Raw genomic sequence first — 27,400 nt, forward strand, 5'->3', positions numbered from 1 at the left:
CAACAAGGACATTCAGTGATGAACATACATTGAGAAGACAGTTGGTACACCCCAGACTGGTCACCACAATTTAGAGCACTGGTGTCTAACTCATGGCATGGGGATCAGATCCAGTCCGCTGTATTTTTTATGTGGCCCGCCAAAGACTGGGTGATAGTAATCCACATCACTTTTGTATAGTGTATAGTATAGTTATTTTTTTATTCTATCAAAAAACTATGTATTTTAGTATTTTTTTTTTACTTTACAATAAAAATACAATCAAATACATTATTTTGTGATAAATGTATTTGTTCTGTCAATTTGACAGAAAATCTTTGAGATCGCAGTTTTTATATTGTAGCTGCAAAATCACTGCTGCAAAATCCTCAAACAAAAGACATGTATATTTTGTATTCTAGAACTGTATCTATTGGCGGGGTATTCCATGGTATGTGCTTTGTACCCTCATTGTACTCAAAATTAAGCGGACCGTCACCAAAGCGTGAGGAGGGAGTACTGTTATAACCCTGTCTTAAGTCAACATTGAGAAAAAAAGGTGATTATGCTACAGTATTTTGTATGGTACAGCTCCAATGTGGTCTACCTACACAGGTACATTTGACCTGGAACAATGACTCCAAGTGTTGAAGAGAAACAGCAACATCCTTTCACAGGAAGGGTGATTGGAGCGAAGAAGACAGAAAAGACACAGGTGTGTGTGTGTGTGTGTGTGTGTGTGAGTCACACCCCCACATATGAATGAAAGTATATGGTTTATTTAGCACTTTTAAGTATGGTTCTGTCTGACAGACAAATAACAGCAAGCTGGTGAATGCTGGTACGCATCAGTGAACACTTGGGCATCCATCGTTGTGTATATATCCTGATCTACGGCTATAAACTCAAATCTAAATAAAGATAACATTTTCACAGTGTTAACATAAGACTGTACACATAGCACTACACACTTTTTAAATAAGTCTTCGTTCACAATGGACGCCTCATCCAGTAAGCAAAGTACAAAGGCAGGCATACACCGTGATATTTCATCCTCTGCTGATTGTGTGAGGGATCAGCAGGGCATCAAATACTAACCTTCCTAATGTACGGAAGCTCGTATTTACTCCCATGTTTGCAATGTCATGATTTCATGTACCGGGTCGGGGAAACAAACTGTGCTGTCATGTTGCAAATACGTTCATGTTACTTCCCAAAGAGTCAGCATGTTGAGCTCTGACCTGCCAAGTTCAGGCAGGCTGAAACTCATCGTGTGAGGCAGCAGGATTTGTGTGTTTATCTTTGAAAATGCGCTTAACAGGACATTTAAAAAGGAAAAGTTCAACTTTGGGGGGAATTTTGCCCATCATGTGAGACATGAACACACATCTTTCTCTCGTGTGTGTCCTTGACATAAAAACAGCTAAAAAGAGGCAGATCATTAATGCACGTAAAAGGGACACGCCTATTCTGAAAAGCACCAAACAAGCACCAACAAGGCTCCTTTGACATAAGGCAACCTGCACATTACTTAACATTGATACACCCAAGAACTACTTTACTGGCATAGTGACATCTCGCCACACGGCCTCACGACTAGCTTCACCAAAGGTAACACTACATATTGGAGTCGCCACTGTTTGAAAAAGGTAACGCTAGGTGTAGCTTTCCATCACAACCCAAGAAGGAAGTTCCGCTAATGCTTAGAAGGAGCAAAATACTGTAAGTATGACATGTCATCATCAATGTACCTGTCACTACATGCTCACAGAATAGCTATAAAACCTTGTTGGAGGTGTTTAGTTGCAGCCTTTCTAGGCAGAATAGGTGTGTTCCATTATGTGCATGAATTAGCGCCCTCTTTTTAGCTGTTTTATATCTTTAGAACACACAGAAAAGAGAATGATGATGATGGACAATATTCCAAACACTTTTCCTTGAAGGTTCCATGCATCCAAAGTGAGATGTTGTAGTGGTCCTCATACAAAGCCGAGAGGCCAGCTCAAATTTTGTTTTATGAAGTGGTGATTTGTTCTTTGGGAAAGAACAGCAGCGGGTTGGACATGAGGCACTGGCTGCTTGTCAATCTTAGTGTGTGTAATTGTGCCTTTTGGAAGGCACCATTTGTCTTCTAAACACTTTCCACCAGCTCTTCTCAGGCATGTCCACACCAACACGTATATTTTCAAAAAGGCACATTTTCACTATGGTGGAGTTAAAACAAAACCCACAAAAAGTTATCCACATAAAAACATTCACTGGCTGTCATGTTGATTTTGTCCAATCAGAAGCCTGGAAAGCAGCCTCAGCTGACTTGGTTACACATTATAGCACCAGAAGACATTTACAGCAACACACACCAGCAGAGGTCTCATTTTCTCCTATTATGTTTACTACATTTGGTAATAGGAGTTGAAATATGACTATAGGGGTGTTATTTCATGTCTAGAGGGCTCTAATAATGCCAAATACTACATTTATAACTAATGACTCTTCTACTTCACAGAAAGTCACTTCTGACAGTCTGGTCTGGAGCAAATTAACTGTTCAATAATAGAGTTTTTGTAAGTAATAAAAAAATGATCTGAAGAAAGTACCAGTCCCGTAGGCTTTTCGCTCCCTGTTAGAGGGATTTACACCAGATGTACCATCACAGTAAAGTGCCGGGAGGAAGTTTGCCATCAAATTTCATATGAAGCTCCCTGTCAATCATTAATTCCATTGACATTTTACCAACTACTTTTGAGTCTCAGGCTAATAACACGGCCAAAGGGCATCTCTTTAACTCCATACAGAATGCGTACTTTTGTTGGTAAATACGGGATGATTGTGTTATTAAACCCTGCTGCTATTGCTATTTAATACTGCGTTTGGTACTGTCTGTATCTACGCTGTCCACCAGGACCACAGGGTGGTGTTTGGTTCTTCATGACATGTTAGAATGAGAATAAAATCAACTTTGACCTTTTGAAATGAAATGAGGGTGTTGGTGTGGACATCCTTCAGCACGCATGATTCTTACAGATGCCGTGAGACGCTTGTTTCGACAATTGGGCAGTGACATAATTTAATTTGTATGATTGCATGGGTACATTTATCAGCGTGTGTCCGTGTGCAGTCAATCATCTACACCAGATAACGGCTCTGAAAGCAGCACTTGCAACAGAGGCATCTTTGTACCTGCTTGATGTCCTCTCTGGTCTTCAAGCCACGTGTCTTTTTCTTCCGTAAGACGTCACCCAAGGCTTGGCTGAATTGGGGTTTTGTGGAGTAAGCTTTGAGCCAATAGGAAAGCTTGAACCACTTCCTGGGTCTGCAGGGGCGTGGTGTTGACATCCTCAAGGGCGTCCGCCACGGCAAACTGTCGGTCCCTCAGTCGGTTCCAGTTGGATAAAATATTGTGGTATTCAAATACCTTCTCATAGTTACCCACAGAGTTGTAGAGTTTGATGAGGCCTCTGTAGTCGTACTCCAAGCCGCTGTAGCCTTCTCCAAACAGCTTCTTTCCTACAACAGCAAAGTGAAAAAGGACATTTAATTTGCAATCACGCCACAATGCAAGTGCAAGTTTGCCATCTTAACAATCCATCACAGTCTGTCCTCTTGGTTTACAACTACACACTAACTAAACTAAACACGCACGCACAGCACAGCAGAGTACTGGGATCAATTCTCTGCAGGAGTGATTCTCAACAGTGCCGTTTTCAATGGGCACTGGGTCTTTGCCTGGGCAAAAAATGTCTACTGTCATTTCCAGTGTGTAAGCCATTGCTTGCTTCTTAGGCTTTGAACCCTGTGGCTAACACAATGGTGTGGGCTAAGTCATTTCCAAATTCTCCTTTACTTCAAAACCACAACTAACTGTTAAAATACTGCGAGTATATATAACAATGTAAGAGTCTGACTCATTGGTGCTTGCTGGGGCGCTGCAAGGACGTCAGCCTCCCTCTGGGATCTGGGCTCCCTCTGGTGGACAGATGCAGCATTGCAATGTCATTCATTCATTTCTATGCCGTTTGTTCTCGAATTAAATGGGAAAAACTTGAATATATATTTTTTTAAATTTTAAACTCATACAGATACATGTTTATTTTATTAAGCATAACTTTTGAGTATTAAGTTGCTGTGTGCTGAGTTTGTAAGCTACCACGATGAGTCAGACTGTTACAGTATGTTGAGTAATGACCTGCAATTTCCAAAGGGTTGACAAGCTCACCGCAAGGTTTTTCATAGCTTATGATTGGCTCCAGTCAAATCAAGAGCTGCCTGCAATTCATACACCAGAATTTACAGGAATCACTACATGCCCATGAATGCACCGCACATTCTTGTCTGTGCTATTGGCTCACTTATCCAACTGTTGCAAACAGTACCTAAAAAGATCAGATACCCGAGCGGTAACCCAAAAATTTTATTTGGGTCACCGCTTGTCATCAAAGGGTGATGGGCACTGCTGTGCGGTAACTTATGGTCTGCACACATAAACATGAGTGTGTGTGGGTAGGCTGGGCAAATAATTTTATATACCAGTATAAATTTTTCCAATGATAAGAGAATGACTTGCACCGATATAAATGACAAATGTAAACTTGAATAAAGAAGTAAGTGAAATGGAGTGCACACATCTGAGATGTGACCCGCCCACCTGAGAAAGCAAGATCATTTATATCAGCCCTTGTTACTACACTGAACAAGCCATTTCAGCTCTGACCCACTACGATCCACCATCATGACACACGGCCGCAAGAGGGATGTTTTTAATGTGATATTGTCTGACCGATAGCAATGGAGCGCAGGTAGAGCCTCTCTGCATCGTCATACTGGTTCATGTCGTAGTTGTAAAGGGAGGCCAGGTGACCCACGGAGAGCGCCACCTCGTAGTCCTCATGGCCCAGAAGCTGCTCCTTAATCTGGATGGCTTTGATGTGCATCTCCTCGGCTTCCTAGTAAGAGTCCCATAAACACCAGCGTCACAATAATGTACAGTAGCTATGCAACCCAAAATACACTCAATGACAGGCTTTCAATCCTGGAATAGTTCATTCTCTCCCTGCTTCCACATCTCTACCTCCTAAACGCTACAGGCTGATCAAGACCAACGTCAGCTCATAGAAAGATGGAAAAGGCGGAATACAAAGTTCATATTGAGCATGCTCACTGCTCAAACGGCTAAGGATGGTGGGCTTTGTTTGGGTGCAGTATGGTGTTTTCTTCCACTGATAATGATATCAGCACTTTGCAGAACCTACTGACCAGTGACATTAGCAAGATTACTACTCAGAGTGTCTGAAATGTGTGTTTTAGTTATCAATGCTATATCAATCCATGCACGTGACGTCAACCATATATAATGTTCTGAGATGAAGAGTACTGTACTTGTACTTTGACTGACATGACTCAACATTCTATGTGCTTGGTGCTGCAACAGAAGGTGTCGGCATCAAACCTTGAACTTTCTCATGGATTGGTAGAGTCGTCCTAGGTTGCCATAATGTTTGGCTGTCTGCACGTTGAACTCTCCAAAGGCCTTCTTTGCTAGCTGCAACGAGGACAGGTGCAGGTCATGGGCCTCCTGCAGGAGGCGCTCTTCTGTCTCTTTGTTGTGGCAATCAATGGCAATTTCTTCCAGGATTAGGGCTGACGTAAAAACACAACACATCACACACAAATAAAGATCATTCAAGTAATTAGCAGCAGAATAAAGCATCATTTAGCTTGTTCAGTATCAGACAATTATCAAAGGGTGCAGCACAGCACTATAAAAAAAAAAAATCCTACAAAAATACTAAAAAACAAACACTCAGCCGTGATATCTGAAACCCACTTTCATAGAAGACCAACAATGTTTGATAGTGGGGTTCCCAATATGAGACAATACACTAGATTTTAAGATTACTTCTGAATGAAAAAAGTACAGAAACAATATATTGCAATCTACTAATTTAATTTCTACTACATTACACTCTACTACACTCTGTGTGTATGTTGGTGGCCCCGCCGGCACCCACTGAGACAAAGACAAAAGAGCTCACTCAGTTTATGCTGTTGTTCTACGGAATGGACGCCAACGCAGCACAAACGAACAGGACGCTTACACGCTAGTATACATGAAAACTATACCTGTGGCTACAAACCGCAAGGCATGCTGGGAGCCTCCCTATCGCTACCTCAAAGGCTAACTGTCTTCATTCAATAAAAGATATGAGGAATTTAAGTTGGGTCTCTGCTTGTCATAAGGGGTGATGGTGGGGTTGAAAACTACTGCCCCAGGGGCCAGAATGTTAAAGAGAACTGAAAAGCGTGGACATGGATCAGCCTGACTAGGACCAAGACAGACAGCAATCTACTGTAGTACTGCTGTGTCTGAGCACTGCCTGTACTGTCTTACCTTTCACTCGCTTGGAGGACGCCAGGAGCAGGTGGTCTTCAGGCAGAATGTGAGTAATGATGTCTATGGCACGTTCTGCATGGAATCTTGACAACACACAGAGAGCCCGCGTCATCGTCTAACTACTGTCAATATACAAACCTTATTCCAGCCTTGTGTCAGCTCAGATTTAGCCTGTTTAGACAGCGTTTAGAGGTGAAAACAACATGAAAACTAGACAGCTGCCCATGCTAGTAATTTGAGAACCAATACCGAAATATCAATACTACCGATACCAGCCGTTCACACTGTAAAATTGATTCTCAAATTAACAAATGGATACTTAAAATACTCTTTTTAGGGGATGTCTGTTGAAAATGACTGTAAAGGGTTCCATGTGTCAACATAGTTCCTAATAATGAATCATTTATTTGAATGCTTTGACTTTTATTTGACTTTAAAATCCAATTTTTACATATTGCAAATGATTTTGTCCTGTATTATCTATCTGTAAGTAATGTACGTGTATAATGATATGATAGCTGTGTTGTTAGGACACCAATTATGTCTAGCTGCTGCGTCAACCACTGACTGACTAAATACACACATATGATTTTTCACTTCATTTTCCTTCAGTTATGAATACAAAAATGAAGTTTTGCTGTCTGATGACTGGGAAAGTGTCCAGGTGTCATGTCACGTATAACAAGTGTCTCCTTCCATATTATTCTGACATTTGTCACCAATTATCAACTATCATTTGTTACAATTATCTGGCTTGTACTTACAGAGCATTATCAAACTTCCCAGAGCTGTACTGGTGGACATATGAGGAATAGGCCAGGTCTTCATGGGCTGTGGCAACATGGATGTTCTTTCCTCCAAACACAGACTGTCTGATGTCCAGCGCTGTCTGCCATTTGCACAAGAAGAAACAACTAAGTTCTCCAGATACAAAACAACAACTGACGTTATGATAATCTGGTGCTGGATATTATAATTATATTATGTGGCCTGCTGTGCCATGGGAAAATATCCTATTTTACGTCAATATCTTGGTTTTACCTACAAATAATGACAGAAGAAGAAGTAGATAATGTACATAATACATTCGACTCATGTTAAATATGATGCGCCTTGGCTCAATAAATCTAGGAGACTTAAAAGGGAGCTCGGATGTACAGTATTAGAAAAGTCATATCCATAAATTCCTCCTTTATCATTCATAAATTAAGTATTTGGTAGTTATGGCAATAAAAACCTGCTTACAAATGTCTATGCCTCAAAATGGTTTTTAACATTAGAGCCTTGAAGCCATGAAATAACACCCCTATAGTCCACAATATAGTAGACATGATCTGAGAAACACAGACATTCCGAAACACATTCACTTTGCACTCAAGATTGAACTTTCTATATTTATTTCACGAAAATATACCTTTTTATTTCAGCGGCTATTCTAGAAGATTGTTTACATTTTAATAAAACTTTGCACACCTATTTGGCTTTGACTTTTCCCACTCATTTTGTGGAAAAAAAAAATCGGGATACAAGTTTTGGTCCATATTGGCTAGCCCTATTCCAAGTGTTCCAAAATGGTGTTTTGTTTTCACTGAGTTAGTACTTACCTGGTAAATAGCGACAGACTGGCATATATTGTCTACATTTAATAAGTAAAATCCGTAATCCAGAAGAGTGTCAGAGTATTTAGGGTGCTTGTGCCCAAAGTGTTCCCTGTAAGAAAGAAAAACGCAGTATGACGTCACTGTGATCAAACCTGCGTCACAAGCCAAAGTGAAGCAATTTACCTTGCAAGAAACACGGCATGTTTAATCAACTGTTCTGCTTTCCTGAACTCTCTCTTCACCACACAAGCCTGCAGCACAAAGACAACAGCAATAACAGCTATAAATGAGGGATTACTGCACTGTATGTATTTTTCACACAAACCATGAAGTGGTGAGGGGTTACTATACTGCACATCATTCATGGCCATGATGACTGACCACACACTTGTTAGTAATACACAAACACGACAGACCTTGGAGGCTTGGCGAAGAACATCGACCACTACTTTAACTGGGAGGCCTGGAGTAATTTCCTTCATGGCCTCTATACACCATCGGTATGCCTGGAATACATTCATGAAATACTCAAGTTGGCGGGGGTACAAGCAAGTACCAGTATTCAAGTACAGGCGGTCCTCGTGTAGCTACCATTGCCAGAAATAAATACTATATGAAAAAAGACAACTACAATAGTTACTTGCCCATGGCAGGAAGGACAGTAAACTTTTTTTTCCCCAAGATTGAGGCTAGGCTTCAATATGCCCCATAAATGGACAGTAATAACTAAGCAGTGTAGTGCTCTCAGACAAAGCATAGGGATACAAGTAAGTCGTTCTTGTATTTCATCTTTGAATGAGTATATTTGATATGTGTTCTGTGTACAGTGTGAGAGACTGTTCATTAAGGTTCTAACCTACTCTAAAACTCCACTTAGGACGGTGTGGTATGAACGGAATTCATGTGGATGATGTTTACCTCATCATAATGACTTTTGGCAAAAAGCAAGGCACAAAGCTCGCCGTACAATGCTGCCTTGTTGGCCTGGTGGCCATGTTTGGCTAACTTCTCCATATGAGACTGAGCAAGCTTGAAGGTCTCTTCCCCCAGGTGGTATTTACAATTGCCATTGCGCACATGAAGGATCCTGTGGAGGGACGAAGATGACATGAATTGCAATCATTATTGTATGTAGTCATGGGTAAAAAATGGATATGCACAAAAGCATCGCTCAGTTGAGGACCGTTATTTCCAGTGGATAAGCTGTGACTTTTTTCTCATGCTTTGAAACATCTGAAGAGGAGACTTCTGGCATGACAGCAAGATTGGCCTAGATGACCCTTGATACATGAATATATAAATACATGAAACTGACCTGACACAACATTCCACGGCCCTGTAGCAGTGGAGCACCTCACTGTGGAGAGCACAGAGCTGCAAGCAGGAAAGAAACACTTTCTCTGCATCTCCATACCAGCCTGCATCCGACAAGAAACCCCCTGCAAGAAAACACACCAGATGGGAACAATCAGCTTTCATCTCCAAATCTGAATGGAAAGAATTCTACTGTGACACTTCAACACGGTATGATGTAGCAGCGGCCATATCGTTGATATCATTACTAAAAGCTGTCATTTTTGCAAGAAGTCGTGCTTCATTTTGTACATAAACTGGAAAACGTACACAAACAGAGGCAAAAACATGCTAACCAAGGTTCCACTGTTTTTGATGTGCAAACTACAACACAAAAGATTAAATGTTGGCTGTTTTACCTTAAATATATATTTCACTTCTTTGCATTTTGGACCGACACCGAGTTGGGTTTAAGCATGTGTCAGAAAGTTGGAAATAAAGCTGTCATTCATTAGTGAAAAGGATTGTTATTCAAAGTAAATCATGCAGTGTGTATGTATGTATATATATATATATATTTTTTTTTTTTGGGTGCACTGATTTCACATAGCAACATATAAAGGAACACGACACCCAGCGTTAACTTATCCAAACCCAAAACCACAGCAGCATTTGCGGCATCTCCAATATGTAGCCTTACGTCTCCCTTGTGGCCTGAGGCATTGTCAGTGAGTGTGTGGTGAAGCTAGCCGCTAGCCGGCTAATAGAGGGCCAGTGTGGTGTGGAGTGGTGTTACTGCGTCAGTAACATAGAAACAACGCTAATAACTATAACGGTTAATGAGTTTTTTCCAGAAGGCTTTATAGATGGAATAGATTAAACTCAATATGTGCATTCATTAGCTACCTCTATTTATCTGTTTTTAGATCTTTGGAATGCCCAGAAAAGGGAAAGCTGTGTGTTCATATCTCACATAAGGATTGGAAACTTTCCTTTAACTGATGCTCTGCTCGGTTTGGTACCAGAAAACTGACATCTCACACCAATGACAAGGGTCAAAGTCATGTAAAGACTGAACATGTTGTCATCACAATAAGCCAGCAAACATACAACACTAAAGCCCAGCATTTACCCAACACAAAGCCAAACTGGATGGCCTTCTCTTTGACGTGGATTTGAGACTCTGCAATGTAGGAGCAGCGGCGGCTGAAGGAATTGGCCAGCACTGAGGCAACTTTCACCCCATGGTCCATTAAGGCCTGGAAGCAGTGGTGGAGGAGGTGCCTGTAGTGAGAAGCATCCATGTCAGTGTAAACACAAAATGCTAGTATACACAGTGCAGGCACTTTGGCCACCATAGACACAGAAATATTAAGTTTTTAATTGGTTATGGGAGCATGTTTGTAACCACAAAACGCTGCACATGGAACATAAACCGAGGACCACCTGTACTCATGGACAGCAATTCCTCACCGGTTTTCCAAAAACACATTCATTAATAAATCATGTTTATTATATCATCATATTTTTAGCCTAAATGATCAAGCATAAAATGGCTAACTAATGATGTAAAATACAAATGTAAGGCATTCAGAAGATGCATTCACATGAAATAACGGTCATGTATGGCACGAGCACGTCATGACTGACGGAGGTAAAATTTTCACAGCACTCAAGTGGCAAATATGCACACAGGAAGCAAAAATGCTTTTTTTTTTTTCTCAACAATCATCTTACCTCTTGTCTGAAGCCCGAAGAACTTTAGCAAAGACTTCCAGGTCACAAAACTCCCCGCCCAGCTGACATAGCCTGCCCTGCTGGTAAAGCTGAAACACAACACATCCAATGAGAAAAGCAATAACAATGCAAATAATCGCCATGCACAATATGCCGATATGAAAACTTCCTGCTTCACTAGACCAAAACCGATAGTTGTTAATATTTATTATTGCTTCAATTCAGATATAAGTGTAGTTTGTACACACCTGGACGCAAGGAAAGTCAAAGTGATACCAGTACTAATACCACAACATAAAAATAGCGGTGGTTCAGGTGGTCTGGAGTGGTTTGCTTGCGTGTCGGGTTTGGAGGTGTCTAACACTAATCCCCACACGATGGACACCATGTTTGCTGATAACACATTTTCACAGCACATCACACGTAGGAGAAAAGGAGCTGCTGAGGCTGGGGGAAGGTGGTTTTGGCTTCAAACCTCATGATACTTTGCCCCATTCATCCTGGTTGTCCTGTCCCCTTTGACAAGAAGCATGATGTTTTCCCCCCTCGTGCTTCACAGTAGGGATGAGGTTCTTGGGGTCCAACTGAGCATCCTTCTTCCTCCAAACACGAAATAGTTCAATTTTGATCTCATGTCTGGCATGTCTGGTGTCTTTTATACAGGTAACGAGGTCAAACAGGCGCCACTCAAACAGATAGGTGCCAAATATTTATTGCTTGCAAGAATATACAAAAAATGTTCAAAAAAAAATCATCATATGTGATTATTCTGAATTTTTGTCCCATATATTCTGCCGCTCAGATAACGTCCAAATAAATGATGGCCCCACTGTAGGTGATGTAACAGTGTTATGTTATGTTACGCCATACAGGTGTTACATTATGTGTCACAGGTGTTGTTACGTTGTGCTACACAAGTGTTAAATGATGCTACAGTTGAGGAACACAACGGACGTCCAAGCTAAAACAAGTGTACTCGATGATGCCCTCCATAATTGTAAAATGTCACGAGTTTGCCGCTTCTCACCGTACGTGTTGAATCTGCGCATGTGCAGTAATTAAACTACAAGCAGAGATATTTGTGAGCTCCGTGATACCAATACATTTACATAAATCAATACAAATAGTATCTAATGTACAATACGTGGAACATCTACGGCATAATTTTAGCGTACCAGTGCAGAATTAGAGTGACACTTAGCCGGCTAATGTTAGCAAATGAGACTTACCTTATAATAAACATCGAACTGGATGTTTTCCGGGAGCGAGCGTATGTCCTTCCTCGATCGGCTGTAATTGTCCACCACGACAGAGATAGCAGTGTTATACAGTGATTCTGGGATCCATTCTAACTCCACCGCAGCCATGTTGTTTTCTTCTCCAACAACAGCCACACTTCTACATGAGATGCCAGCACTCCTGCAACATTTGCTGCCAGCACCGTCCGACAGGCCACAATTTGCTCTACATGAAATGCCGAATTTTCACTTGCTACGTGGAGGTCCGGGATAACGCTAAATGGACCCTTATGGCCTGATGCACGCAGGCCTTTCCTCTTCTACCTCCATTATTCAGGCAGACAACACCTCATAGAACCCGATGACGTCACCCAACACAACACTTCTTCTTCGTCTTCTTCTCACGCGCGGCACACAACCACTTGGCGCACTTCTGCCACCGTGTGGGGATGGGGATCATAACAATATATAAAAATATACGGTAATATTCCAAATTCACTACTACTGATAATAAAAATAATAAAAATGACAATAATTGTAATCATTATTATTAATAATAGTATTTATGATATTATATAATTATTATGACCCAACCATGGTGGCAGAAATGTGCCAACTATAATAATAATAATAATAATAATAATAATAATTATTATTATTATTATTATTGATAATAATAATAATAATAATAATAATAATAATAATAATAATAATAATAATAATAATAATAATAATAATAATAATAATAATAATAATAATTATTATTATTATTATTATTATTATTATTATTATTATTATTATTAATAATATTGAAGAATTCATATTCTTCAATATTCTTTAATATGATTTAATATTATTATTTAATATAATTAATATTATTATTACTACTAATAAGATATAATAATTATAATCATGGCGACCAGTCCAGGGTGTACCCTGCCTCCTGCCCGAAGACAGCTGGGATAGGCTCCAGCACCCCCCACGACCCTTGTGAGGAAAAAGCGGTAGAAAATGAATGAATGAATGAATTATAATCATAGTTACTATTATTATTAATATTACCCTCGTGAGGAGAAGCGGTAGAAAATGAATATAAATTAATATTCATATAAATTATTAATAATTAATATAAATTAAATTATATTAATTTATATTAAAATTTATTAATATTAATATTTAATAATCATATAATAATTATTATTATTAACAATAATAAAAAACATTCTCATATATTTACCACTCTGTTGTTGTAATTACAACATTCGTCAAGAATTGGCATGAGCCGGTCTGGAACTCAAGATGCAGACTCAAACTTTGGAACAAAAAATATTTATTACAAGAGAGAGTGTCCACAATATGGTATAGTACAAAATAACAATAGAAATGAACAATTAGAACAGCTATGGAGGTCGAAGAAAAAATACAAAAAACAGAACACTGCAGCAAAAGGCAAACAGGAAAAAACTATTCAGAAGAAACAAGAAGAAAAAATGCTGCTGACCAAAGGTTGAACAGGATGAAAACCAGACAACAGAAAAACACTGCAGAATAAGTCTAGCGGGCTGATTAAAAGCCAGAGAGCAAGCGGAGGCAGCATGGAGGAGTGTGAGGGACAATCTGCCAATGCACTGGTCTCAGAGCAGAGCTTAAATAGTCAGGTCTAAATTACTGCTGGTCAGGGTGCCAGGGTGCACTGCAGAGAAAAGGCAGCAGGCAGCAGCAAAGCGACAACACGGGTCATGACAACTACTCAACAATTTTTCACTTTCTTCTTGTAAATGTAGATATATTGTTATATATATATATATATATATATATAACATATATATATATATGTATATATATGTTTATTTTGTAATATTACATCTTTTTTCTCGTAAATGCATAACTTTACTCTTGCAAATTTACGACTCTTTCTTTTGTAATTTTACATAAATTTATAATTTTGCTTTTTCTGCATTTATTTACATGTACTTTATTCTCATGAATTCTGATACAATTATGACTTTATTCTCCTAAGTTACAAGAATAAATAAATTACAAGAATAAAGTTGTAAATTTTTTAGGAAAAAGGTACAGTAAAGTCTCGTTATATCGATATTGTCGGGAGTCGGAAAAAATACCGATATAACCGGACTATCCATATATCCGATCCTGCGCCGAACTGCATTAAAAGTGGGCGGATCTTTGATATGGCATGTAATTTTCTCCTTGAGTTCATGGATTGCGTATCTAGCATGCTTTTGTACTACAATACATTTTGTACTACAGTAAATAAAAATAAACTTACGCTGTAGTGATTACCGGTTACCGGGACATAATTCACCTCGGAACATAATTCACCCCGGAACTATCGATAGGGAAGGTGTTGCCACCCGGAGGGGTAGGCGCGAGGGACGGGTGTTTTCCGCTGTGTGTGCTGCACTCTGGTGGTGGAAGTGTGAAAAATAAAGTTGACTGGAAGCAGCCGTTCGCCGTGTTCTTTTTTGGTATTGAAATCCTTAAGCAAAGATTGATTTAAGCTGCTTTTGTATCGATATAAGCAGACCAAATTGGCTGGCGGGAGATGAAAAGGGCATCGTAGTAACCGGATTATCATAATAACCGTGTATCGTACTAACGGAGCTAATTATATCATAAAAGACTAGAAATTTGCCGGGAAATGAAAATAGTATCGTAATAAGTAGTAATTCGTTTTAACCGATATCGATATAACGAGACTTTACTGTAATAATTTTATGAGAAAAAAAGGAATAAATTCATGAGAATAAAGCCATAAATGTACAAAAAATAAAGCTCTAAATGTACAAATTTCTAAATTAACAAAATGTACAACTATATTCTCATGAATTTAGGGCTTTTTTCATAGAATTTGGTCTTTATTCTTGTTATAATGTTATTCCTCATAAATTTACAACTTTATTCTCATAAATGTCAAACTTTTTTCTTTCTTTTTCTGTAAAGACAAACCAAAGCGGAATGCTCCACAGTCGATGTAGGGTAATAACGGTGTGACTGCTAAGCCATCATCCCACAGGCGGACTGCACACGACAAGACCATTGTTGTTTCCAGCAGACAATGCTGGCTGTGATTGTCTCCTCCACCTTCCACTGGCATCTTCCCAGCATCATCCACACACTCCAGAGGACAAAAGGCCGTCTTTGTGTCAAAAAACAACACTGGAGTCTTTGTTTGCTCCAAAGCCAGCTGCTTCTTACAGTATCATTCTTCATGGGTGGTGTTCCTGGGAGACTTTGGAGGAACGTGTAGGGATCAGCCTTCGTCTACCACATCCCACTCCAGGATCTCATTCAAGGTAGGTTTACTCCCAGACCTGGCTCTTCCAACAACACCCCACTGCTCCGATGCTCCCACACCCGGTTGGTTTTCTCGCCCTGTACGCTACGCTTCCAAGGAAACTGAGCACTCACTCACTCTACCTGCGCTTTTGATTGTGTGCCACTACTAAATAACATGCCACGGGGCCAAGGAAGGTATCAGCAACACGATAAAGAAGGTGAGAAACAGGATTGAATACGTACAAAGATGGAGAAAGAGTCTTCAGTCCATTCCATTCCTCATTTTACCGCATGTATGAGTATCATTACTCTCCATAAAATGGATTTTCTTCATGTTTTTGTGTGTCTGCAATGGATGAGTAGGATTTCCAGCAATCGCAGCTCACTCTTTCGACAACTCTTTCCACCGGCACCATTACTAACAGAGAACATGGAAGCCACACAAAAAAAAAACCTTACCAGTCACGTGAAACATCAGTGTCACAGTGTTTGAAAAGTGTAAAAGCTTTGAGAGACCTCCGTGGCATCAAAACAGCTGCTTGGAGCATGTGTCCCAACACAGTGAACCTTGCTGGGGCACAGCAGGTGGTTCCCTGCCCTCTATACTATGGTTCTCCTGGTGGTAGTGATGTCATGATATTTGGTCACACCCTAATTTCTTCCAATACTTCTTACATTTAGGTTAAATTTCACTTTAAAAAAACAATTTATTTATTAATTTTTTTGCAATTTTTTTTTTCAATTTAAAAAAGTTATCAGGTCTTGAGAAAAAAAGATATAGTGGATGTGTAATTTCCACGGTTTCCTATGGAAAAGCTTGCCTGGGTTTATGTACTGAGCGTTTGGAGGCACTGCTGTATATCTATGATACATTCTTTCATCACATCCTGACTGCTTGGGCTTTGCTGGTGATTGACAACAGTACTGAATACTAAGGGGTTGAAGGATGTTGAACACATTTACTGTATTATCCCAGCTTTTTGTACTACACTGGTGTACACGCAAAAATGTCTGGACATCAGTTGTATTGCAGATGTCTTAGCACGAAATGTACTTTAGCATCAGAGTTTCTTGAAAAGGACAAGGCAGATCATTATAAGCAGCTGGTGGCAAACCTTCTACAAAGCCCTTAATATGCAATATGTCACTTAAGATAGATGTTTGGAATTCCCAACTCGACTTCTTTCCACTGAACTGTGGAGAAGTAAGTGATGACCACAGGGAAGGATTCCTGCAGGACTTTGGCCCTATGAGGGAAAGTGGAATCCATCAATGCTAGCTAAAGAGCCTCCTTCAGTTACTGCATTAAGTCATACTTTAGCTTGTTTTTCATAGATATACATTCCCCTGATACCTTAAGATAGTTCTTATTGATTTCTTGACAGATAAAGAAGTACACCTTTAATATTTTTTAAATATAAATATTATTTTTAGGCAAATTGCCTACTTCTATTGTATAAACAGATGTAAAACATACCTTGAAGACATTAGCTAACCATGGGATTAAGACACTTTGCGTACAGTGACCCGATGAAGATAACTCTTCATTAATGATTGAAGTTTATTGATGATAGCCTGATGAGTGGCGATACAGTAAATGATTCATTCAAATATGAAGGTTCATCCTCCAACAATATTTCACTCACAACGCTGTTACTCAGCTCATGATACATGTACTCTATGGCCGTAGTCACACTTACAAGCTAAAGTCATGCTATTCTACAGAACGCAAATGTTGGTTTTAGCGTGTTGGATGATATTCATAATAATATTTACAAATGACAGAGGTGTGGGCCAGGCTTGCCTTGCAAAGGAAGCGTGTGCTTGCTTGATGTGGAATTGCATTTGTGATGGGGAATTCAAACGGGCTGTAATGAGACCAAATGTTCAGTGGGGCTCAGCAAAGCCGCAGCCATAAGAAACGTGATCCACTTTGTGATAAGATAGCAAAGGAGCAATACCTGACCCCGTCCACACAGTCCACCCATGCTTTCACATTAGGTAGGTTTATTTTACAACTCTATCCAGTTACTGCTTTATAGAAATATTTACAGTATGTGGGGCTTCTTCCACCTTCAAGCCTGGTCTTGAGAGGCATGCTAGAAAAAGAGAAGGTAAATGCTGCGTTGCTTGTAGATGTGAAGATGTATATATGATGTATATATCTTTACCAGTGGATAAGATTGTTCAGCAGGAGATACATGATGCTAGCATTGGAGTAGTTAGCTTTCAAATGCTACTACGTTTGTTACATGGGTTGTGTTTAATGAAGGGACTCTTGATACTGTATGCTCAAGTCATGGTCAGGTAGTGACCGAGTCGTTCAATTTTGTCTTGAACCGGGGACTTGTGGGTATTAGTGTCTGTTAACCCTGCTGATGCTAGCTATGTAAATGAAGAATGTATCCTTGCCTCAAAACCATTCTCATTTGCACTCCCTGTTACTGTCTGAGCTGCTCACTCACTAACGCCGAGCACTCAAACCCGGGAACCGAGACTCGTCGCTAACTGCCGTTACTCACCCAGACTTTCTGCTAACTGCCGTTACGCTCCCAGAAATGGCACTAACTGCCGTTACTCTCCGGTGCTCACCGCTAACTGTCGTTACTCTGCCAGAAACGTCCGCTAACTGCTTTTACTCACCTCCACACGCCGCTAACTGCCGTTACTCACCTAGACTTGTTGTTAACTTCAGTTATTCTCTGCCGCTAACTGCTGTTACTCACCTAGACTCGCCACTAATTGCAATTACTCACCAAGACGCTCTGCTAACTGCTGTTACGCTCCCAGAAACGGCACTTACTGCCGTGACTCTCCGAGACTCGCCACTAACTTCTGTTACTTAACAGTCTCTCCACTGCCGTTACTCTCTGAGACTCACCGCTAACTGCCGTAACTCACCTAGACTCGTCGCTAACTGCTATTACTCCCCTAGACTCGTCGCTAACTGCCATTACTCTCTGAGACTCACCGCTAACATGTTGTTACTCACCTAGACTCGTCGCTAACTGTCGTTACTCACCTAGACTCACCGCTAACTGTCGTTACTCACCTAGACTCGTCGCTAACTGTCGTTACTCACCTAGACTCACCGCTAACTGTCGTTACTCACCTAGACTCGCCGCTAACTGCCATTACTCTCTGAGACTCGTCGCTAACTGCCGTTGCTCACCTAGACTCGCCGCTAACTGCCGTTCTCTCTGAGACTCGTCGCTAACTGTCGTTGCTCACCTAGACTCACCGCTAACTGTCGTTACTCACCTAGACTCGTCGCTAACTGCTATTACTCTCTGAGACTCACCGCTAACATGTTGTTACTCACCTAGACTCGTCGCTAACTGCTATTACTCTCTGAGACTCACCGCTAACATGTTGTTACTCACCTAGACTCGTCGCTAACTGTCGTTACTCACCTAGACTCGCCGCTAACTGCCGTTCTCTCTGAGACTCGTCGCTAACTGCCGTTGCTCACCTAGACTCGCCGCTAACTGCCGTTCTCTCTGAGACTCGTCGCTAACTGCCGTTGCTCACCTAGACTCGCCGCTAACTGCCGTTCTCTCTGAGACTCGTCGCTAACTGCCGTTGCTCACCTAGACTCGCCGCTAACTGTCGTTACTCACCTAGACTCGTCGCTAACTGCCGTTCTCTCTGAGACTCGTCGCTAACTGCCGTTGCTCACCTAGACTCGCCGCTAACTGCCGTTCTCTCTGAGACTCGTCGCTAACTGCCGTTGCTCACCTAGACTCGCCGCTAACTGTCGTTACTCACCTAGACTCGTCGCTAACTGCCGTTCTCTCTGAGACTCGTCGCTAACTGCCGTTGCTCACCTAGACTCGCCGCTAACTGCCGTTCTCTCTGAGACTCGTCGCTAACTGCCGTTGCTCACCTAGACTCGCCGCTAACTGCCGTAACTCTCTGAGACTCGGCGCTAACTGTCGTTACTCACCTAGACTCGTCGCTAACTGCCGTTGCTCACCTAGACTCGCCACTAACTGCCGTTACTGTCCCAGAAACGCCGCTAACTGCCGTTGCTCACCTAGACTCGGCGCTAACTGCCATTACTCACCTAGACTTGCTGTCGTTGAGAGAACATGAACCTGACGTGCTCACAGGTTTATTAAATCTGATGGGTGGAATTGTTGTGAGAGTTGACGTAGACGCCGCCGCCTGAATGTGCCTGAATGTGAATCATATGTGGACATCACCGCCATATTGGATGTGGCAAGAGAAGGGGCGAGATGCCTAATTCATGTTGTACATGGAATTGTAGCAACCGGTTTCCAGTCCACCATCTCACAGGATTATTTTTCACAGGTAAGGCTGAAGTAATACTTTGATGGTATTTGGCCATAGTATTTGATGGTTTTTGCCTTTTTTAAAGTTTGCTCTATTTTCTTGCATTTGTTGAGTGAGTTATAAAAGGAGTTCCCATCACTAATATGCTGCTCTCAGACTCCTTGTTGGTTTTGCCCGTTTAAGTTCTGGTGCTTTCAATTGTCTTCTGTTGAGGAGAGCTTTTAGCTTTTACCTTATTGCAGTTCCGTGGATGTCTAGCATGTGTATATTGATACCGTAGCAGTTACCATAGCAACACATGTAAGCTGTACTGGCCAACCGCTCCATCCATCTTTTTCTGTCTCCTTGGAAGCGATGGAGTGGGAGGTCATACAGCGAGCCAAGGAGGCCTTTGTGAGCGGCAGAAGTCGTCCTCTTGACTTCAGGCTGCAGCAGCTCCAGGCTCTGCAGAGGATGATCACTGAACGCGAGGCTGAGATCACCACGGCTCTCAAACAGGACATCAACAGGGTGAGTCTGGCGTGTCATCTTTGCTACCGTCTTTCTGGACCATTCCACCTCTAGAATGATATTTTTAATACACACAGTGTATTAATCCACACTATTAATTAATTAATCCAATAATCCACACTCATCATGTGGATTGGCCAATTTCTACTTTAATCATGTGTGTTTCATAAGCCAGGATAACTTATTAGACTCATTTATAATTAGTAGTATTTCACCTACAGTACATACAGTATATCCCTATACAGTCTGTTCTGGAAATATAAAAGTAAACTTAGTTATTATGTTGTTATGCACTTCTACCTCATATTTCCCGGGGAGGGATCGAGGTGATGATGATGATGATGTCCTCCAGAGCCAGTACGACACCTCACTTTTGGAGCTGATCGGGATCGAAAACGAGATTAACCTGGCGCTGGACAAACTGGCAGAGTGGGCGTCGCCTCGGCCGGTGGAGAAGACTCTTCTCACAGTCTCGGACGAGGCTTACATCCGCCCAGAGCCACTGGGCCTGGTGCTCATCATCGGGGCCTGGAATTACCCATGGGCCGTAACGCTGATACCCCTGGTGGGAGCCATCGCTGCAGGTACAATGAAGAAATACACCACTGCTGTAGCTGCATCTACTTAGGTTTGTGTCTGTGATGGTTGCAGTAGGTATTGTACAGCAGTGCTGCATTTATGGCTTCTAGGAGATTTCAGAGTCACCACCACTTTGGTAATGGTGAATAGTGGAGTCAGGCATGGGGTTACTGTGAGTTTCCCCGATGGGCGATGGATGGCTGTTTATTTATTAATAGTCGTGCCTTGCCTTGGTAGATAACTCCTGGGAACAAAACACAACAAAGTGAGCCAGTTTGCAGCATCAGAGCCGCTTATCACGACATGCAGAACAAGAGGCGTTCATAGGGTTCCACGATCCTTGGTGCATGGGTGGGGGGTGATTGTGTGCAAGGGTTCCTGCATACCTGCAGCGTCAAGTTAGGCAGACACTTTGTCACCAGTTACAGAATAAAATGGTGCAATTAGTCTACTCTTCAACAGTGTCATGGTACATGCATGCCCCATCAGTGCAGAAGGTGCAGGTTTGGGACTTTTTGTCTCATTCCACCCCTGCAGGTTTGAATGTTCTTGTCGGTTCCTTGACGTCCATTTAGATAGAAAACAATGAGATGTCTTCACGTGTGTGGTGATCTTGTCCTGTGAAGCGGCTCCTGTGTCTCTGCAGGCAATGCAGCCGTGGTGAAGCCGTCAGAGATAAGTGGTTGCTCATCTCTCCTCCTCGAGACCCTGCTGCCTCGCTACCTGGACAAGGTCTGATCACTGCTATTGTTGCTCACATCCACATGACCTACAGTCAGACCCACTGCTGCGTGTTTTTTTTTTTTTATCCATGCAAATAGAACGTAGAAAACCTCAAGGCCGCTTTGACATTGAATGATATCGTTGTCCACCATGTTCTGTCAAGTTTGCATGTCTAAAGGTATATGAATCAGATCGGCGCCAGATGCCGCCCTCAAGGCAAGGGCCAGGGGCTGCTACTGCCTTTAAGAGGCCAAAAGACGGAAATACTTCTTAACCTTATGCTTTGTGCAGTTAATGGGCAGTAAAAGTCTTCATTTTGCCCTCTGACTATGTGTGAAGGTCAAAGTAGGGAGCCAGGGGCGAGCCACACAGATACGTTTTCAGGTCAAATCTGCAAAGTAGTTTACTCTTTTCATACCAGGAGATTGATGCAGAGGACTGACAGTTGTTGATAGTTGGCCTCTATGTAAAAATGTACATTGTTCTTTGAAAATTGATTAATTTTAATTGTTTGTGAAATGGATAAAAATGTTTTTGAAATGCATGAAAATTTGGGGGAAAAAGGAAATTTGCAAGTGATCCCAAACTTTTGAGTGGTAGTGTATGCTGGAGCCTATCACACTTTAAATCCATTGAATAGTTGTAGTGCTTTAACAGGGGGACAAATATTACGATATTTCTTCAATTAAGCTAAGAAAATATCACTATCAGGCGTTTAAGCTTTGTCGTATTTGTCGCAATAGCAAAAATGCTAATAAGTCTCTTTTAATTATGTACAGTCAATCTTCAATTTACGGTACTACACAGAAAATGTCAGCACACATCTTTCACGGCAATTAGTAATACTTGACAGGAATACGTGGTAGAAATAAACTAGGGTTGTATCCACCAGCATTTGACTTAAAACAGATGTGCAGTGTTAAAAACTAATGACTCTTACCGGTCGATTTGAGTCGTTTGAGAATTGTGTCAAATGAATGCCCAAGTGTAGCAAGATGTCCGTGTGATGTGCAGGATCTGTACCCGGTGGTAACGGGTGGCGTGGCAGAAACCCAGGAGTTGCTGAAGCACAGATTTGACCATATCTTCTACACGGGAAGCAGCGTGGTGGGCAAAGTGGTGATGGAGGCTGCATCTCGACACCTCACCCCGGTGACGCTGGAGCTGGGGGGGAAGAGTCCTTGCTACATTGACAAGAACTGTCACATCAGAGTCGCCTGCCGGTAACCATCCACGACCACTACCACTTCACAAGTAACCTTTTTACATCCTGGAGACACTTCCTGGAGTTTTCTATGCCGCTTATCCTCACTAGGGTCACGGGGGTGCTGGAGCCTATCCCAGCTGCACACCCTGGGTTGGTCACCAGTCAACAGCAGGTCACATATAGACAAACATAGTTAGCCATGTGTGGATCGATTGAAGAATTGATATTTCAGTATGGATCCGCACATGGCTAACTGCAATACTGCAGTACTGCAACACTAACAGTAGAAATCATTTTCATCGTCGGGCCAGTCCTGCAAGGTGTTTATGGAATATTGTATTTACAGTATATCATTGAACTTGGGCTGCCTGTAGGATAAAGTGGGGTGGGGGCGACACCTGGTGGCTGCAATAATTCATGGAGCATACCAGACGCTTTTTCGTATATATATTTTTCTGTCTGTAAGTAATGTGCAATATAATCACATACTCATATAATCATTAAGTCACAAAAACCGAGGGACCTTAAAGGGAACCGGCCTTTGTCTGCATGGATGGCGTTCCACTCATGACTTTTGTTCTTTTTCTCTTTTTAGTCGTATTACCTGGGGAAAATTTATCAACTGCGGCCAGACATGCATTGCTCCAGACTACATCCTCTGTGAGCCGTGTGTTCAAGGCCGCGTGGTAGAAAGCATCCGGCAAACCCTGATGGTAAGGTACTTCCTGAATCAACTTCCTGAACAGGTGAGGTTAGTGGAACACCTTTGATCCCCCACAGGAGTTTTACGGCCCTGATCCCAAGTCATCGCCCGACTATGGTCGCATGGTGAACCAGAAACACTTCAACAGGGTGGTGGCCCTGATGGAGGGCTATGCCCCCGTGCTAGGTGGCCAGTGTGACGCGTCAGAGCGCTATATCGGTAGGAGCGTACTGGTTGCTAGTACATAGCCGTGCGGACTTAGCTGAATGCTGTTCTTTGCTCACACAGCCCCCACCGTGCTGAAGGATGTGCCCCCTCACTCCCGGCTGATGCAGGAAGAAATCTTTGGTCCTGTGCTGCCCATCGTGACTGTGAGCGGCTTGGAGGAAGCCATTAACTTTGTCAACGAGAGAGAAAAGCCCCTGGCGCTATACATCTTCTCCAATGACAAGAAGGTGAGATTGAAGCACCTTGAACTTCGGCGGTGGGGGGGATTACTTACTGGTGGGGTCACTAACATGATTTGATTTTTAGTCGGGATGCTCGGATTAATGTGCCACCAAACCATACATGTGTACTGCGTCACATAGAATTGCTGGGGAGGGATCAGGGCGGCGGTGATGATGATGATGATGTCCTCCAGAGCCAGTACGACACCTCACATTTGGAACTGATCGAGAACAAGATTTAATTGGGACTCCAAATGTGACTTTTTAACACAGTAACATTTTGTTTTTGAAACAAACAGACAATGTGTTTAGTTTGGAGCTTGTTTTTGTCCCACGGAGAAGTAGCTATGGGGAATGTACAAACTATTTAAAGTGTCACTGAGCAGTTTTGCTGTCTTGTTGTGATACTAATGATGTCTTGTCCTCCAAACACTATGTGTGTGTGGATGTTGAATGAACGAAAAGACATCACAGGTGTCTTCTATGTCACCATCTGATTTTCAGTAGCTCACCAAAGGGTGAAAAATTATTTGTAGTACGTGTTGAATTCAGACTTTATATAATGTCAAATGATCACAAAATGGCCACACTGATTGAGTAGAGATGTGCTTGGTAAATCAGGTAGGCTGGAGGTTGTATTTTTGCTGGCTTTTATGTTTCTTTGTGTTAAAAATAACTTGAAAAGTTCTGAATGGATTTGATTGGGATGAAATTTTCAGGAATTGTGGGACATGGGATATGGAAGAAATATTTACAATTTGGGGGTGATCCGGATCACCGTTTGGCTCCTGGAAGTTTTTAAAGGATTATTTATCATTGCGAGATAGGACCATTTTCGGCATTTGTGCAAAAATGGTCACAGCAATTGGGGGGAAAAAATACAGGATAAGTTTCTACAAGGTTCTACAATTTATCAAAGACTGATTCAAAAAATGTAGCATTATTGTTGTGGTGCGAATGACAATATGGGGGGCACTATCACACCACACTTGTTTTCTTCAAGGTGATAAAAAAGATGATTGAGGAAACCACCAGCGGAGGTGTGACAGTCAACGATGTGATGATGCACTACACACTCAGCTCACTACCTTTTGGCGGTGTTGGTAAGATGCCATATACATACTTATCCTGTGTATATTTTTAATCACAAAACAAAATTATTTTTGTATTGACAAATGAATTATAGTCATATGTGTGTATTTAGTTAGTCAGTGGCTGACTACAATCTCCATCTAGACATAATTAGTGTCCTATGAAACAACTATGAATTCCTATGAATAACAAATTCCTCATCATATCATTATATTTGCACGTTACTTACAGACAGAAGCATATTACAAAGTATTAATTGCCAGCATGTTTATCTGGCCAATGATGCAACAACATGTTAATGTTTATTTCAGGTCAGAGTGGCATGGGCTCGTACCACGGAAAGCATACCTTTGAGCAGCTGAGCCACCACAGGGCGTGTCTCCTGCGATCCCTCGCCATGGAAAGTGTCAACCTCTCCCGTTACCCGCCTCAGGATCGCCAGCGTGCGAGCAGAGCCCGCATGGCTCTCAAGTCGCCCTTAATCGACCTTTCCAAGAAGACGTACGTCTGGGCCGTCACGGCCACCGTCATCGCTGTCGGCCTGCTCGTCACGCTGGTCGTCATCCTGCTCATCGCCGCAGGCTTGAATTGTACCTGCTGGTACTGGAGGGGCTTTTATAACTAGACAGTCACGCCCACGGGACATTTCATGTAATTATGTATTCCTCACTTTTCCCTGTGTCATTAAATGCAACACTTTTTGTTACGTTACAGACTTATTCCAAAATGGAATACATCCCTTTTTCCCTAAAAACTTCTAAACACAACATGGAAGATGTTTGCAAAATGAATCAAAAAGAAAGAATGGAATGTTCCCAAGTATTCACAGCCTCATTGAACTTAGCAAGAGTATGCAATACAAGGAACACAAACTCTATAGCCTAATATCCTATCCTATAGTATAAGGCTTAGCAAGAAGATGCAATACAAGGAACACAAACTCTATAGCCTAATATCCTATCCTATAGTATAAGGCTTAGCAAGAGTATGCAATACAAGGAACACAAACTCTATAGCCTAATATCCTATCCTATAGTATAAGGCTTAGCAAGAGTATGCAATATAAGGAACACAAACCCTATAGCCTAATATCCTATCCTATAGTATAAGGCTTAGCAAGAGTATGCAATATAAGGAACACAAACCCTATAGCCTAATATCCTATCCTATAGTATAAGGCTTAGCAAGAGTATGCAATATAAGGAACACAAACCCTATAGCCTAATATCATATCCTATAGTGTAGGGCTTAGCAGGAGTATGTAATACAAGAAACATAAACTCTACAGCCTAATATCCTATTCTATAGGATATTCTATAGGCTGAGACAGCCATGAAAGCCACATTTAAAAAAATTTATTTCCTTGAGAGCCACGTAATTTTTTCAACACTGAAAAAAACTAAATGGGTGCATTTATAGGCAAGGCCGACAATTTTCGAATTTAGTAAGTCTTTGCATGTATTCTTTTTAATACTGTTTGTAAACTGAAGCTAATCAATAAATGAAAGACTTTTTTCCATGAATGTGATGGTGGTTTTGCTGATGGCTTTGCAGTCTGGTGGATTGCAATATTGGTGGATACGTGGTGAGGTTAGACTTCACACAAGCGTTGAAGCTTCTATCTGCCAAACGTGACCGTAGGTTGGTCTTGATGTTTTTCAGATGTGGACAGCTCACATGCATACAGTGCATCCGGAAAGATTTTTTTGTTTTCTATTTTTAATACATTCAAAACATGTCAAAAAAACCTTTTTTCACATTGTCATAATGGAGTATTTTGTGTAGAATTTTGAGGTAAGAGATGAATTTAATTCAGTTTGGAATGAGGCTGTAACATGACAAAATGTAGAAAAAGTGAAGCGCTGTGAATCCTTCTCGGATGCACTGTAAGTAGAGCCATACGAGGTGTGTGGTTCATGATAAGTTACTTCATTTGGCACATCTAACATGAATGTTTTGGCCAATTTGCCATCCGTGAATGTCATTCCAATCTTCACTACTGTAAAAGAAAAGCAAAGCTGGTTGAAAAACAGTCAGCTTGTTGACAGTAGCTCATCATTTCTGTCAACCATCGTAATTAAAATAACATTTTATGTTAATCAACCACACACAATGACATTTTTGACTTCATTATTGTTCTTGCTTGACTTTCTTTTAACCAATCTTGCAACAAATGAGGAGGGTTTGTATCGTATAGTGACACAAAAACAGTCATTGGCCGTCGAGGCAGGACAGGAAATCAATACTGCAATATATTGTATAATATGGTATACGTTTGGATATTGTCACTCAGACAGCAATG

The 27,400-nt window shown here is 41.4% G+C and overlaps 2 protein-coding genes across 2 annotated transcripts; one reads left to right on the forward strand and one right to left on the reverse strand.

Moving 5' to 3' along the window:
- Positions 1-742: 742 nt before the first annotated feature.
- On the reverse strand, positions 743-12,618 carry appbp2 (amyloid beta precursor protein (cytoplasmic tail) binding protein 2). Its single transcript, XM_058080553.2, has 13 exons — positions 12,231-12,618; positions 11,002-11,090; positions 10,397-10,548; positions 9,287-9,410; positions 8,890-9,058; positions 8,388-8,477; positions 8,155-8,222; positions 7,975-8,080; positions 7,135-7,259; positions 6,368-6,453; positions 5,426-5,616; positions 4,757-4,922; positions 743-3,486 (listed from the first exon to the last, which is right to left on the reverse strand). Exons 1-13 carry the CDS (start codon positions 12,366-12,368, stop codon positions 3,215-3,217), a joined length of 1,776 nt encoding a protein of 591 aa, XP_057936536.1. The 5' UTR covers positions 12,369-12,618; the 3' UTR covers positions 743-3,214.
- A 2,851-nt stretch (positions 12,619-15,469) lies between these two features.
- On the forward strand, positions 15,470-27,190 carry LOC131134789 (aldehyde dehydrogenase, dimeric NADP-preferring-like). Its single transcript, XM_078792598.1, has 10 exons — positions 15,470-15,556; positions 20,188-20,345; positions 20,698-20,929; positions 21,571-21,656; positions 22,662-22,870; positions 23,450-23,567; positions 23,635-23,776; positions 23,846-24,012; positions 25,010-25,109; positions 25,410-27,190. Exons 2-10 carry the CDS (start codon positions 20,190-20,192, stop codon positions 25,721-25,723), a joined length of 1,524 nt encoding a protein of 507 aa, XP_078648724.1. The 5' UTR covers positions 15,470-15,556; positions 20,188-20,189; the 3' UTR covers positions 25,724-27,190.
- The last annotated feature ends 210 nt before the right edge of the window (positions 27,191-27,400 follow it).

This window comes from Doryrhamphus excisus, linkage group LG8 (genome assembly GCF_037039965.1).
Source record: "Doryrhamphus excisus strain RoL-2023G ecotype Guam linkage group LG8, RoL_Dexc_Guam_v1.1, whole genome shotgun sequence".
Classification (NCBI taxonomy): domain Eukaryota; kingdom Metazoa; phylum Chordata; class Actinopteri; order Syngnathiformes; family Syngnathidae; genus Doryrhamphus; species Doryrhamphus excisus.

What these genes read in the sequence shown, in the direction of transcription:
- appbp2 (XM_058080553.2), bottom strand. Translation starts at nt 12,368, where the DNA reads ATGGCTGCGGTGGAGTTAGAATGGATCCCAGAATCACTGTATAACACT. An exon ending in CTTCGGGCTTCAGACAAGAG is followed by an intron (nt 10,549 to 11,001) that starts GTAAGATGATTG and finishes TTCTCACTACAG; the next exon opens with GCACCTCCTCCACCACTGCT. An exon ending in AGTCTGTCGCTATTTACCAG is followed by an intron (nt 7,260 to 7,974) that starts GTAAGTACTAAC and finishes TGCAAATGGCAG; the next exon opens with ACAGCGCTGGACATCAGACA.
- LOC131134789 (XM_078792598.1), top strand. Translation starts at nt 20,190, where the DNA reads ATGGAGTGGGAGGTCATACAGCGAGCCAAGGAGGCCTTTGTGAGCGGC. An exon ending in TCAAACAGGACATCAACAGG is followed by an intron (nt 20,346 to 20,697) that starts GTGAGTCTGGCG and finishes GATGTCCTCCAG; the next exon opens with AGCCAGTACGACACCTCACT. An exon ending in GGTGGGAGCCATCGCTGCAG is followed by an intron (nt 20,930 to 21,570) that starts GTACAATGAAGA and finishes GTGTCTCTGCAG; the next exon opens with GCAATGCAGCCGTGGTGAAG.